Below are 14,283 nucleotides of genomic sequence, written 5' to 3'. Positions count from 1 at the left end.
TCTACCCAAACAATCGAATTAAATAGAAATACCGACTATTTGCCTTAGTGATGTCCTAATATAGTGTAAAGCATTATATTGTAGAATATGATGTATGGTATCGTCCCTGAATTGATTCCGACGGTGTAGCTGTCACCTTTAAATATTATGTCAAACAGGTGTCAATTGAAAAACAGGGTCTCGATCGAAGCATGGCGTGCAGCAGCCTCGCAGATCATCGCTCCATGCAACACATGTCAGCGGTGCACAGTTGCAGCGTCGACCTGCAGGCTGGAGAGAGACTCTTCAGAGGAGTTCGCTGGGCGGGCTGCACATCATCAAGTCACACGCTGTATCACTTCGTTTCCCGTTCATCTGTATATTTTCTCCGGTTCATAATCGTGTATAATCATATATCTATTCGGATATAAATTGTTGTTGGAGAAACCAAACGTTTACAGATGCGATTTCGTTTAGGCTACTGTAAATAAGTACTTTGTATTTTTTTTTTAAGAATTCAAGGTAAGTGAGTTCATTTTATGTTGTCTGGCTGATTCCTGCCTACTGTGCAGTTTTAATGCATCGCAATCAGTGAACGCACACGTAACTGATGACATCTGGTGCAGTTACTGGATTCAAGGTTCATGATACGATTTATTTTTCTAAATATTCTACCGTTAATTTTAAATGACGCCTAATTTTATCAATTGGCAAATCTATTTGGCAATTGAGGACTGCCAGCTGGCAGGCGTGGATGCACTATATAGAAAAGTCAGACAATACGCTGTAACCGTATTCCCTCACACGTCTATGCGCTTAAAAGTGTATTGTGTATGTGTTAGTTGTTGAGTTTGGGGGCAGAAACTCTATCTACGGAGAGACAGCGGTCCTGGTGGCCCCTGTCACCAGTCCATCAGCTGAGAACAAATATATGGTGGGCGGCGATAGCTCTAGTTACACATCCTCTGGTCCAAATACTTTTCCGTAGTCTGCAACCGTTCTACAACCCCAGCTTTCATGGTTCACGGTAGGCTGTTGCAGCCAGGTCATGTGGTGTGGTGACAGCTGGAAAGGTGTGTATGATGTTATACACACCTTACTGGCCATCACCTCATCCCTCTAGTTAGGGTATCGGTCTGTCTGTTTGCCTGTCTGTCTGTCTGTCTGTCTGTCTGTCTGTCTGTCTGTCTGTCTGTCTGTCTGTCTGTCTGTCTGTCTGTCTGTCTGTCTGTCTGTCTGTCTGTCTGTCTGCCTGTCTGTCTGTCTGCCTGCCTGCCTGTCTGTCTGTCTGTCTGTCTGTCTGTCTGTCTGTCTGTCTGTCTGTCTGTCTGTCTGTCTGTCTCTGTCTGTCTGTCTGTCTGTCTGTCTGTCTGTCTGTCTGTCTGTCTGTCTGTCTGTCTGTCTGCCTGCCTGCCTGCCTGCCTGTCTGTCTGTCTGTCTCTGTCTGTCTGTCTGTCTGTCTGTCTGTCTGTCTGTCTGTCTGTCTGTCTGTCTGTCTGTCTGTCTGTCTGTCTGTCTGTCTGTCTCTCTTTCTGTCTGCTTGCAAATCAATGCTTACAGTGTGGTAGTGTGGCTGGATTTCAGCAAAATAAGGCCACATTTCTATTCTGTTGCCTTATCTTTCTTCCTGCCACATTATCTGTCCTCATTGTTATTCATATTTGCCATTTGACTTGGAAATCTGTGTTCTGTGACTTGTAAAAGTGCTGATAGATAACCATGGAACCACCGGATTCAGTTATCTTTCTTGTCATTGGTTGTTTTTTGTAAAGGGGTGAGTGGTCCCAATCAGTAAGTAAAACACAATTCAAGGGTACATTATAGTGTTTACATTTGGATCGGTGCACTTGACATTTTCAATGATACGACTCTGGCTTCAGAGACAAGCAGCACAGACCGGCCAGCCGAGTCACTCATGCATAATGTTCCCTTGATCAGGGCCGTCGCAAGATGGCATCCACACACACTCTTATCACACCGAAGACTTTGTGAACCAGCTATCAGGTGCCGGTATATGCTGTTTGGTCCAATGTAACTCCAACCTACAGCAGACAGAGGCTCATTCAACAAGTTTCACCCTTACGTACTGAGAGTCGCTTTTACTATATACCAATGGAGGGTATAGTGCTTGATCGTGAAAGCAACTTTTCACACTTCGGTCAATTCTGTGTTCTGCAACTTCTCAGAAGCACATAAAGAGACACAGAGTCAGAAGAACCCATCCTCCACTTCTGCTTTCATGACATGCGATGGTTCAGGGTAGCCCATAAGTCAGTATTTCCAATTGAGAAACAGGGGTAGTTTTAAAGACTTCAGGATGTACTTGGACCCCAATAAAAATGGGATCCTTTTTGTTTCAAAATTGGTTATAAACCTTATCCATCTGAATAGCACTATAATAAATTAAATTAATCTGAATAATAGCAGAAAAGTCTGGTGAATCATTCAAATTAACGACACAAATTAAGTCAAGCACAACTTCTTGTTTCTCAGTTAACTTATTGAAATTTCTTTCCTAAAAGGTTTTGGTGCTGTGAAAAGCGGTACCTTACTGAAAAAGTGTTTAAAACAGTGTTTATTGATATAAATAGAACGAGAAACACTGCCAAAGTTCACAACCCTGCATCGGGGAGGAAGCTAATCTTTAACCACAGGCTGCAGTGCTCCTTACAGGTCTTGTTTAACCTGTGACACACAGAATGGCATAGCCATAACCCCTGAAAATGTAGTCATTATCAATTAACGTGCAGTATATATATTATAACATATACAATGTTTTTTTAAATAATCTAAATGTTGCTTATTTTGTTATTGATTAATTATGACTGATGTAATATGATGTGTTATCTTTCAATACATAAAAGTTGCGATAGGCAGCATAGTTGTATTGCCTGTCAAGTATGTTAAAAGCAGGCGGAACTGCTTGGCCCCTTTGCGTCTCCAGTGAGCAACAATGCATGATAGCGCCTCAAGGCCGGCTCACTTAGCGTTCAGTTAGTTACACCCTCTTCGGTAAGGCGATCCTCACAAATACATGCAGGATCTCACTGCTGGTCATGCTATCTTAATGATTCATCTCACTTCTTCCACTGCAGGTCTGGTGAACACACTCACCTACACTCACAGACACCTGTAATCGAGCAAAGAGCCTCGACGTCCCCACCATGACCTAGCCACCACAAACCACCACTCTCCTTCCTCAAATGAGCAACGAACGCCCCACGCCACTCCACGTCGCCCGCTGAACCGTTTCCCTGATCCGGACCGCCCCTGCTGGACCACCATGGGGGAGAGGCGAGGGCACTCCTTCCACGTGAAGTGCCACATACAGAAGGACTACGGCAGCCGTCTGTCTCGCTCCCTGAAGGCCCGCTGGCCCAACGGCAACGCCAACACCAGCCTCGGCGCCAACCAAGGCTTGGACGAAGAGGTCGAGCGAGCAGAGTCCAGCACGACAACCACCTCTGGAGTCACAGCTGCTGCCACGCCTTCTACGACTACACCCTCTTTCTCCCTCACCCCGGCCAGGGCGTCTTCAGGGGCCGGCGCTGAAACGAGCCGCTACGCTCCAGTTTCCCTGGAAATGGACCCCTGCGAGGTGAATAATGGATCAGGCGTCCCGAGCCAACCGCCGCCGTACACAAAGGATCCGGCGCTGCAGATCACGACGGGACGCCCCTCCGTCTCGGGGCCGCCACCGCTGCCCCGGTCCAGCTGGATGCACCACCACCACCACTACCACAAGAGCTTCCAGAGTCCGTATGCCAAGACCAGCATGCAGGGCGACGTCTACAACTTCCTGGAGAGACCCGCCGGGTTGAAGTGCTTCCTCTACCACTTCCTAGTGTGAGTAGTGCCCTACCACCTCTCTCTGGGTGGGGTCTGATTGGTTGAGCCGCACCCGGGATGGGGTTGGTCTCGTGTCATTGGCAGACAAGATTTTATGTAATTGCAGTGGCTGCGGATTCACGTGAGGTTTGAGTACGTTGACACTTTTCTTCTTTTGTAAGGGACAAAAATTCAGTGATATCGTATGACCATTGCTAGTCAAGTTCTACCGACTTTGAAGCCGGGCTCGAATAGAAGTGCAGGAGGAATCACTGTCTAATGTTGAAATCAAATCCATGCTTATTTTAAGAGTAGAGTGTCTGCATCAAGACCAGGGGAAAGTTGGTTGGTTTGTCTGTGACCAATTCTCTCTCAGTTATTACATCTATTGCTTAACTATAAACAGCTCAGCTACCTCGTACATCATGAAGCTGCTTATCGAGTTCGTCCACTAGCTGTCCGATGCTCACCTCCTGTTTAAAATAAACCTAATTTATGACATGTATGACCCTATTTGGTGTTCTGGAAATGCATGGTCATCGGGCTATTATATTAATCCTAGTTGGTATAAGTTTGACTTGTGTCAACACATTTTTGTTTATGCTGTATGAAACTCCCTGTTGTGTATTCTGTACTAATATGCGATACACTGTCTGTACAACAGCAGCCTGTGAACACCATTTTTGGTGTGAACAGAGTTTGCAGTGCTGAGAACAGCATGTGAACACAGCAACGAGGCAGAATAGTTACAGCGCAACGTGGGTTTTGACCTTGGAGTTGAGGGATACTTTTTCCAACAATGACGTCACAATTGTGACACGCCAAGATAAGACGGTGACAGGCCGGCTTTTCTGATCAGCCCAATCTTCATTAGGGTGACACACACGCTCAAACACACGCACACGCACTGGCACACAAGTATACATGCATACAGTATCTTACACTGGATCCACACAACTTTAAACAGACAGAGGTGGAAAATGTTAAATTATCATACATACACATACAGGCCTATACACAAACACAAACAATTTATCCACAAACAATGTACAACTTTATTTGAGGTATTCGTATACTCGTGACCTACTCGTGACCTACGTCATCTTCAGATGATAGCCAATGGGTTCCGAGATTGTTGCTCTCAACATGGACCCTGTATGCAACCAAAACACGCTCAAACGGGACTTGTCAATAATACTCGGACTGCAAACATGAAGCAGAACCCTTCTGATACCAAAATACTGTCCCATACCAATACCCTACAGATTCTTAATTCATCTGCGGATGTCTGTTTCTAGAGATAATCCTTCGGTATCAGGTGTCAGTAATCGTCTAAAATGCACTGGTTTTGATACCCACTAGCATCCGGGCGGTACATTAATAAATTAATCCCTAGTGCTGTGATGAGACCTGTCTGCAATATGACAGCCAAGAGCGTTTAGCAGAGACTCTGCGGTAGCTAATGGGTTTGGTTTCAAAAGAGCCTGATGTGTATGTCTCGGGCTTCCATTGGCCATCTGTGTTCCTTCCTGATCACAACATCTCCATGTGTGTTTAACACAAACCCTGGCACTGTAACTACACCGTTATGGATAATATGGTGCATGATCACGCGCTTAGATACTCTGTCGTGTACGATCCACACACAGGCCTGATCTTCGTACGCTTTCCCATTCATCTCGGCCTCCAAGATGCAAGCAGATTCACCTCCTATTTTCTGAGTAATTCGAGCACAAGATGATTGCTAAACCAGGATGGAATATCGGTGTTTGTGGTGGTTGTATGATGTGGTGTAATCCACTCTAAGCTGCTCCGTGAGGGATGGGGGTGAGGGTGGTTCTGGTGGCGGCGGCATTAGTAAGCGGCTGATTCTGTTGAAGGCTGCCTCTACACAAGGCTGGTTATAGATCATGGATGAGATGGAGGCCGACGGTCTTGCTCCTGAGCAGCCATGATGCCCAGACATGACATGCATTGTCATTGGATTAGGGCCTTGTGTTAAAGGCGCTGTACGCAATATCAATTTGTTGCTTGTGTTGAATAGCCCTATATTCCGACCACCAGAACTGTTATCGCCAATGGTGCCTTTAATCAGGGAACACACTGTATTCTTCTCATTTTAGTACTTTGAAAATGATGATGGATCACTTTTCCTATGATTGCCATGACAACATACCCAAGGAGCCCAAAGTGATGTCTTTCAGTTGTTAGCTAGCAAAGTGTCGAGCTGCTAAGAAAAACTAGCATGATTATGACGATTCATAATTTAAGATGGGGGTCAAAAATGACTTCTGTCCTGGTAGTGTCCGTCCACCACGTCGCCTCCCCCCATGTTTGAGTGTCTCTCAACATTCGGGTTAATGAACCATGATGTCCGTGGTTGTTTGCTTGTTGAGTTTGTGTGGTATAAAAGCATGTACCAGGTCCCCCCAGTAGGATCCATGGCCTTAGCACTATATATGCATTGCAGTTTGTCTTCTTCCCCATTGCGTAAGGCACCGTGTGATCAGACAACAGCATGGGGTCTTCATCATTTGGTGTGAGCTGTCATCGTTTCACCGTTTCTCTTCGGCCAGTTAGAAACAATGGCTCAGGAAGTTGGGTAGATTTGTCAATGCTTACAGCTGTGATGGATGTGTGGTGTGTGTGTGTGTGTGTGTGTGTGTGTGTGTGTGTGAGAGAGTCATTTCACTGCATATTTATGTCTACGTTTGTGATGTCTCTGCATACATAATGCACATTAATTATTCTAAAATGCTAGTCCTTTAACCCTATAAATCATAAGAAGTGATTCTGAACAAGATACAGCGAAACAGAATGTCCACCAACCCCCCCGTGTATTAATCAGCATTTGACATGCCAAGCACAAGTCATTCAAACACGCTAGATGAAGCGAAATCACGACAATGCAGTGCTATGGTCATGTATGGCCCAGCTCTCTGCAGCACCGATGTCCTGGGAATGTTTGAGTGATCCAGGGTAGGCCTGGGCAATCCTAGCCCAGGCTGAACATTATTTAGGGTGGCCAACACATCTGGGACCCTGATTATCACAAAGCAGCTGGGGGCTTTGGCTCAGACTGCTGTGCTGCGGCACTTCCCGCAGAATCACAGCCAACGGCGTGTGTGAAAGTATATTAGTGTCTCTTCAAATAAGTCTAGTTGCTCCAATATTCATTGTATTATTGATTGGTGATAGTGTATCGATTAGGGTTGCAGCGACATCGATGTTTATAATCTACTATAGGCTGCTACTGATATTGCTGATCATTTCTTGATCATGTCGTTTTGCCATGTAAATACTTCTACTTAGAAGTATTTACATGGCATCCCCGATTACATGGCATCCCCAACTTTCAGTTGTTAAAAAAAAAATGCTTCCTAATGTCATAGCACACACAATTCCAATCGGCTGATGTATTGCTGCATCTCTAATATTGATTGGTAAGCCTAACTTGTTGTTCAGTTTCGATAAAAGTTTCTGCTAAATGGCTAAATGTATGTTTTCATAAAGTTATAAAGAAATGTCTTCCTGGGGCACGCTACAGCATGGCGGCTTCTGTCTCTCTCTTTTGTTTCGAGACAGGGTGTCTCCTTGTAATCCTTCCTATCCATGACATTGCATAATTTCCTCAAATAAGCATGTCATCATGGATGTTGGATCATTATCAAAGCAGGGTTTTCCAAACATTGGCTGCAGTGCCACATTCCTTGTATGGGTTAACCTACTTGGCAGTAAGTCACATTCGCATTCAGAATCTGAAATACATCTCAATGTATTTTTGGAGATTAGGCGTGGGAATACTTGTGGCCATGGACCGGGGGGAAACGGCACATAATAAAATGTGACACATTTGCAAGTGAAAAAAGGAATTAATGCCAGACAAAGCATAAGGCAGGTCTGATGGGATGGTCGTGGTTTACTTTCTGGTGCAGAAGGGACACACGCTTGCCAGCTGTGTGTGTGCCCGTTGTCAGGCATTAGCTATGTGACGGCGGCGGCAGAGAACAAGTTATGATATCATTGATAGCATGCAGTGTTAAGCCATCCAGCGTTGTTAGCACCATTGCATCAACATAAACAGAGGTAGTTGTGTTGATTTGGCTTGGCTATGAACGGAATAATGACCATAAATACTTATTGCTTCTTTTAGCAGCATTTGTAGAAGACTTGTATAATATTCGTGTGGACATTTGCTAAAAAAGCACATTTTTTGGTGCAAATCTACAATGGACCTAAGCAAGCCAGCTCCCCTCTGGCGATGCTCAGGTTCTCTGGTGACTGTTTGGATTTGGATGGAAAGGCAGAGCTTAGAAAGAGATACACAAGCTCACTACTTTTATTTAGGTTATAGATTTCCTGCTGATCGCAAATCCCTTCTTCTCCCCATAGGCTAAGTGCATTGCATTTAAATGATTTGACTGGTGATGTAACAGCTGTGTGTGTGTGAGACCACATCTGTCTGTCTGTCTGTCCGCAACCTCCGTCAGTAGGATGACGGCTGGGCGTGTGTGCTCTAATCCTCACCGAAGAAAGACGCAGTTGCATCTGGCTCATTTGTGTGTGTATCTGTGTTTGTAAAACACAGATACCATAAACACCAGCCCATTCTGGAAATACTAAGGGACCTAGGCTACCGATGCAAGCTAATAGTGTTTATTTTTCAGAAGCTTGGGGCATGTCCACAACCGTGTTTTCAGTGGGTTAAGGCTGGCTGGGCTCTCCAGCAGAAAATCGAAACAATTAGCAAAGTTCTGCTCCATATCAGCAGTGATAGGCAGCCTGGCAGTGTGGCGCAGGAGATGTTTTTTGTACCCTTGAACAATGACTTATCTTATCTCTGAAATATTTGAATCTTGTCTCTTGTAATGTGATTGGTGGATTCAAATAAAGAATTAAATGTGTGTGTGTGTGTGTGTGTGTGTGTGTGTGTGTGTGTGTGTGTGTGTGTGTGTGTGTGTGTGTGTGTGTGTGTGTGTGTGTGTGTGTGTGTGTGTGTGTGTGTGTGTGTGTGTGTGTGTGTGTTTGTGTGCTATTTGTTATAAATGTATATACATTGTTGCTGTTGAGTAGTTGTTTGCATGGAGCCAGCCAGTAACACACTGTTTAACGACCATGCAGGTGTCTATTGGGAGTGCTGTCAATTTAAAACAATACCGGGCCTCAGAGGGAACCAGATCTATGTCCAAGCTGCTTTATGATTCTGTATGCCTTTGCTGTAATAGGTGAGAGGTGAGCTGCATGGAAGACACTTGACAATGTACACCCGCAGAACTGTATATACGTGAGATTATACACGTTGTCCAACGCAAACGTATTGATCATATTCTGTAACAACAACAACAACAACAGGCAATTGCAAAAGTACCAAAACATCTGTTTTATGTATTGATTATACAATAACAGAGGACACACACACACACACACACACGCACGCACGCACGCACGCACGCACGCACGCACGCACGCACGCACGCACGCACGCACGCACGCACGCACGCACGCACGCACGCACGCACGCACACACACACACACACACACACACACACACACACGCACACATGCATGGCTGTTGCTACATCTGAGCTTAATCCCTTTGCTTCAGGGCGAAGTCGGGCCAAAGACCCCTGGACCAGGCCAGCCAGGGCCGGATTAACAAATCATAGGCCCCTGGGCACAAATGTCTGAAGGCCCCCCCCCCCCCCCCCCCTCCCCGAAAAAAATCAGGAAAAAAAAATTCTATATATTTTTTTTATTATTATTATTTTAACACACACACATAATGACACATAAAGTGTAGCCGGCTTGGTCTTACTCCGCCGACTACTGCGTTGTGTTCAGGTGCATAGATATCACAGGACGCTGCAGTTCTTTTAAGACACTTTACTTTTAATCTCTCAGTGTGTAGATTCCAGGTTATGGGAGGGGGGTTAACTGTCACATTAGGCCACTATATTGTTCAGAATCATTATATTGCTGTTCTTATGACATTCGTTTTAATAATGAATTTTAAATGAATACCCTATTTAATAATACCATGTGTAACTATTTTAAGAGTACAAACATTCATAAAAAAAATAAATAATAATAATAGTTTCTTTCGTGTGGTGCCCCCCCACTGGCTGGGAATGGTTGGGGCCCCTGGTCACAGTGCCGTGGGCCCTGATGGTAGATCCGGCCCTGAGGCCAGCCTCAACCAGGGGTTGTTGGGGAGGGTCTCCAGTGTGAATCAACGGATGGTGGGCTGACTTCCTTGCGTCTTCTCTCCCCCTGCTGCAGGTTTGTCATGGTGCTGGTGTGTCTGGTCTTCAGCGTGCTGTCTACCATTGAGCAGTATGCAGAGTTTGCCACCGGGACGCTCTTTTGGATGGTGAGTGAACGCATCTCATAGGGGAATGTAAAATGTTCAATACACAAGTTCAGCTCCTACAGGTGTCGTGCAGAAATCACGGTTATGATGATGAAAAATGTACGTCCGTAACAATGTCCAGCTGTATCCCTGAAAATGCCAAAAGGCAGGCCTACCCCATTCCCCTCCAAAAACATAAAAAATATATAATGCCACCATTAAAGGTATGTTCACAAAGATTTATGTATAAGTAAGTAACAATAAATACACCAGAAGATCGCAAGGAACCACTGCCAAAAAGGTTATACAGGACAGCAACTGAAACACAAAGGACTATTGACTCATTTGAAACCACGTTGAAATGTGATAGGACTTTTCAGGCAGAGAGCACATGTCTAAATGTGTGCGAACCCAAGACGCAAGAGTGTATTACTTTGTATTCAGTTTTACTTAAGACTTGAACCTTTCCCCATGTACTGCAAATGAGACGGCTTAAGTTACGAATGAATTAAGAATGGGAAGCGTTGCCCTGAGTTGTTTAACTGCAGTACCCCTGCGCTTCCACATGATGGCGGTAGAAGATCTTGGCTGGGAGGGGAACGGCCATCTTGACACTTCAACTCAAGACTGATAAGACCTTAGTTGTTTCAGACCCTCAGCAATGTCAGCAATTCTACATACACAGATATCAGAAAAAGCAGCAGAAATGTGCATAATATATTTTCAGTGTGCTTGGGTATCATCTGCACGTTGTTTGTGATGATCGGTTCTATTTTATTTTGTGAACACTGAACCACACAACACCACGCAACAGAGACGGAGGATACTTTTAATTAACTTCAAGAAAGTTCACGAATGCTATATGGCACAAAAAAAGTGCAATATAAGTCTGCGTGTTTCGGGACTCCTGCTAAGTTATGTGATGCTGAATGACGTGGCTCCTCACTGGCTACACCCCTTGACACCAGCTAGTAAATTACCTTCACTGGGCTTATGAGGCTATTAGGGCTGCTAAGTGATGCCATAGATCAAGGCCCTGCCACAGGTACTGAAAATGATGGCCACTTTTTGGATTAACTACAAAAGACTTGTGTCATCCATCTCTCTCGCTCCCATACAGTAGATATAGAATAGTCACTTACACAAACAGTGGCTAACCAATCATGTGGCAACACATTTACAGACCAGACCGACATGCACATGAATGCGCACATACAGACACACAAATCACACACTACTGCACCGGAGTGAGACTACGCATGCACGCGTGTCAGTGCGCACGTGTTACCATGTACGCACGCACACGCACGGACGCACACCTGAACTGCAGGCACACACAGGCACACACGTACACACACACACACACACACACACACACACACACACACACACACACACACACACACACACACACACACACACACACACACACACACACACACACACACCCTCTGCGTGAACACTGAGGGCAATCCGAGGACAGGGGTGTACGTTGTGTTCCCTCAACTTTTGGCCAGTGCCCTTTGAGGATCTACTATCAGTTATTCATTTATTTACACCGAGAGGGAGCCCAGAACGCTGTGTGTCTCTCTGTCTCCGGCTCCGGCCCAGCTTCTCCTTTTTCACTCTCAATACCCCTTCCCCTCCCCAACCGCGCTCCCTACTTTAATTGCAGCACAGCATCGTTTGGCCAGTGTGTCTATATCTTTGTGTCTAAATAAAAGTTTGTGTGTATTTGTATGGAGCATGGTTGCGTGTGTGCGGTTGTTAACGCTGTTAATGCCGATTTCTCAGAAGCAAGCTTTAATTACATGTGTGTGTGTGTGTGTGTGTGTGTGTGTTGTTTGAGTTTCGTTATTTGTGGTGGGGGAGTGTGTCTGTGTGTCTGTGGACTTGGTGTGTTTGTACTTGGTGTGTTTGTTCTTTGTGTGTTTGTTCTTTGTGTGTTTGTTCTTTGTGTGTGTGTGTGTGTGTGTGAGTGTGTGTGTGTGTGTGTGTGTGTGTGTGTGTGTGTGTGTGTGGCGTGATGTCAAAGCCGTGTGTATCATTGGTGAAGCTATACTTAGCAAGTTCAGGGTCAGCTGACGTTCATGAATCACATGAGTCGCTGCTTATTTTGGATGGCAAGCGGGAACTCTGGTCCTTGAGGATATTTGGCTTTGTAGCAGGCTGCCAAAATAAAGCTAGGCAGGCCTGGCAACACACACACGCACACACACACACACACACACACACACACACACACACACACATACACACACACACACACACGCACAAGATCACACATCCATGCACATTCAAGTCTGTTTTCCAGACCCACGCCCTGAATGTCACCCATGTCTTGTGTCACATTATTTCTCAGGTTAAGGTTTCCTTGAGAGCCAAACATCACAGGGGCCGCGGGACCGAGGGATACTATTTGTTTTTCTGAAGGCAACTTTCAAGTCACACAGTGTGAGATGTAGCCCCTCCCAGATAGCAGGCGGGACTTTCTGAATTCAAAAAGCTCCATAACAGTGTTCCGTCCAATCTCACTGGCTGTAGCCTAGCTCAGCTGGCTAGGTGGCGTGAGTGGGAGGGGCTTTGGGAGTAGGATTCTTGTCAACAAAGAGAGAGATACGGGCTGGCCAGCATTTGTTGTTTGTAGAATATATCAGTCATTAGATGTGATTTTATTGATTACTTTATTGAAATCACTATCGATCAGCTTTGACTACAGATATGTCCAGGTAAGCTACCAGCTAGTTGAAATGTTGCACATTTCGGATTTAAGGACAGAGACTTATAAGGTCTACAGTTGCATTTAAACACACAGAACTATTTCAAGGGGGGAAGGACAGTGTAGCAATCAGGGTGTTTTGCTCACCACTAAAAGGAACCGGTTCAATCCCCGATGTCTGCGGCTGTCTGACCTGTCGTCCTCCCAGAGTAGCTCCTACATCTGCTCCTTAGTGAGATACTCTGAAATCACTGGAAGTCCCTTTGGGTAAAAGCGCAGACTTGTCTCGCAGGCTTTGCGTGCTTGTTATTTTTTTCGGTTTGCTTTGCTTTGCGCTAAGCCTTGATGTAATCATAGTGTTCCTCTCTCTCTGACCTACGGGTGACCCAGCTCTGCCCCTCACATACGGGCTGGGTCGGCCATCACAGCCTGGTGCTCGTAGGAGTCCTCCAAAACCAGAGGACTCCAACACAGAGTGGAACGAGTGCCAAGAGCAACACTGCATTTCTTTGGTTATGGAATGGGACTGCATAGATAACAGGAACATTAAATGGTACAAACCCCGGTCTGGGGGCGTTGGTTGGAATGAGTCAAAGCCACAATGTCATGATGAAGAATTTTTATGTTGTATTTATCTTGATTAATTATGATGAATAACAAGCCACTCAGCCTTTATTTCTCATAGGAAATGATGCATGGCACTTTCTTTGGATGACTTGGTACATCATACTTTTATCCATAATCCACTTTTCATTGTTGTTTGGTTTATTTGCATTTTCATGCAGTAGCTGTAATTATAGGCCATGATTATAAAAACTGGTTTGTGTGTCTGTGTGTGTGAGTGTGCGTGTGTCACCATAATACATAGCATGCGTACGAGTGTGGGTGTGTGTGTTTGTGGTTGTGTGTCAATGTGTGTTTGTGTGTGTGACATGTATTTGTTTAAGAATCCGTCTTGCATGCGTCTCTGTGTGTTTTGTGTTTTTTGTGTGTGTGTTTGTGTTTGTATTTATATGTGTGTTCGCTTGCGGTTTCATCGGAATCCAATGTGTCATTCAACCCAGCTTGAATTTGGCCCATTTTATTCCAGCCTGATAAGATTAGGGTCACACAAACAGACAGCCGTATCGCAGAAAACAAACAGGCAAAGGAAACCTACCGACATCTGGGTGACCCATTCCACAAGATTATTTTCAGATAATCCTGTCAAACGCCCCCACCCCCCTCACATCCCCCCCAAACCCAGACCCCGCCAATTTTTTTTTGCTGGCCTAGCTGTAACCTTCAAATATCATCCAGATGTTGAAATTATGAAGAGTGATAGCTCTGGATCCAAACGTTAGCGCTTGCTTGGTTGGATCCTGCACACACACACAAACACACACACACACACACAAACACACACACA

At 45.1% G+C, this 14,283-nt stretch overlaps 1 protein-coding gene across 1 annotated transcript in view; it reads left to right on the top strand.

Annotated features, from left to right (window-relative positions):
- The first annotated feature begins 1,628 nt into the window (after positions 1-1,628).
- kcnq1.2 (potassium voltage-gated channel, KQT-like subfamily, member 1.2) overlaps positions 1,629-14,283 on the top strand; it is a 42,804-nt gene continuing 30,149 nt past the window's right edge. Inside the window, exons 1-2 of the mRNA XM_056598733.1 lie at positions 1,629-3,825; positions 10,087-10,177. Of these exons, the coding sequence (XP_056454708.1) occupies positions 3,263-3,825; positions 10,087-10,177 (654 nt within the window). The 5' untranslated portion in view covers positions 1,629-3,262. The remainder of the gene's footprint in view (positions 3,826-10,086; positions 10,178-14,283) is intronic.

Source organism: Gadus chalcogrammus, chromosome 9, assembly GCF_026213295.1.
Source record: "Gadus chalcogrammus isolate NIFS_2021 chromosome 9, NIFS_Gcha_1.0, whole genome shotgun sequence".
In the NCBI taxonomy this organism is placed as follows: Eukaryota; Metazoa; Chordata; class Actinopteri; order Gadiformes; family Gadidae; genus Gadus; species Gadus chalcogrammus.
The sequence above is the reverse complement of the archived record's forward strand: the minus strand, read 5'-3'. Positions and strand labels throughout refer to the sequence as shown.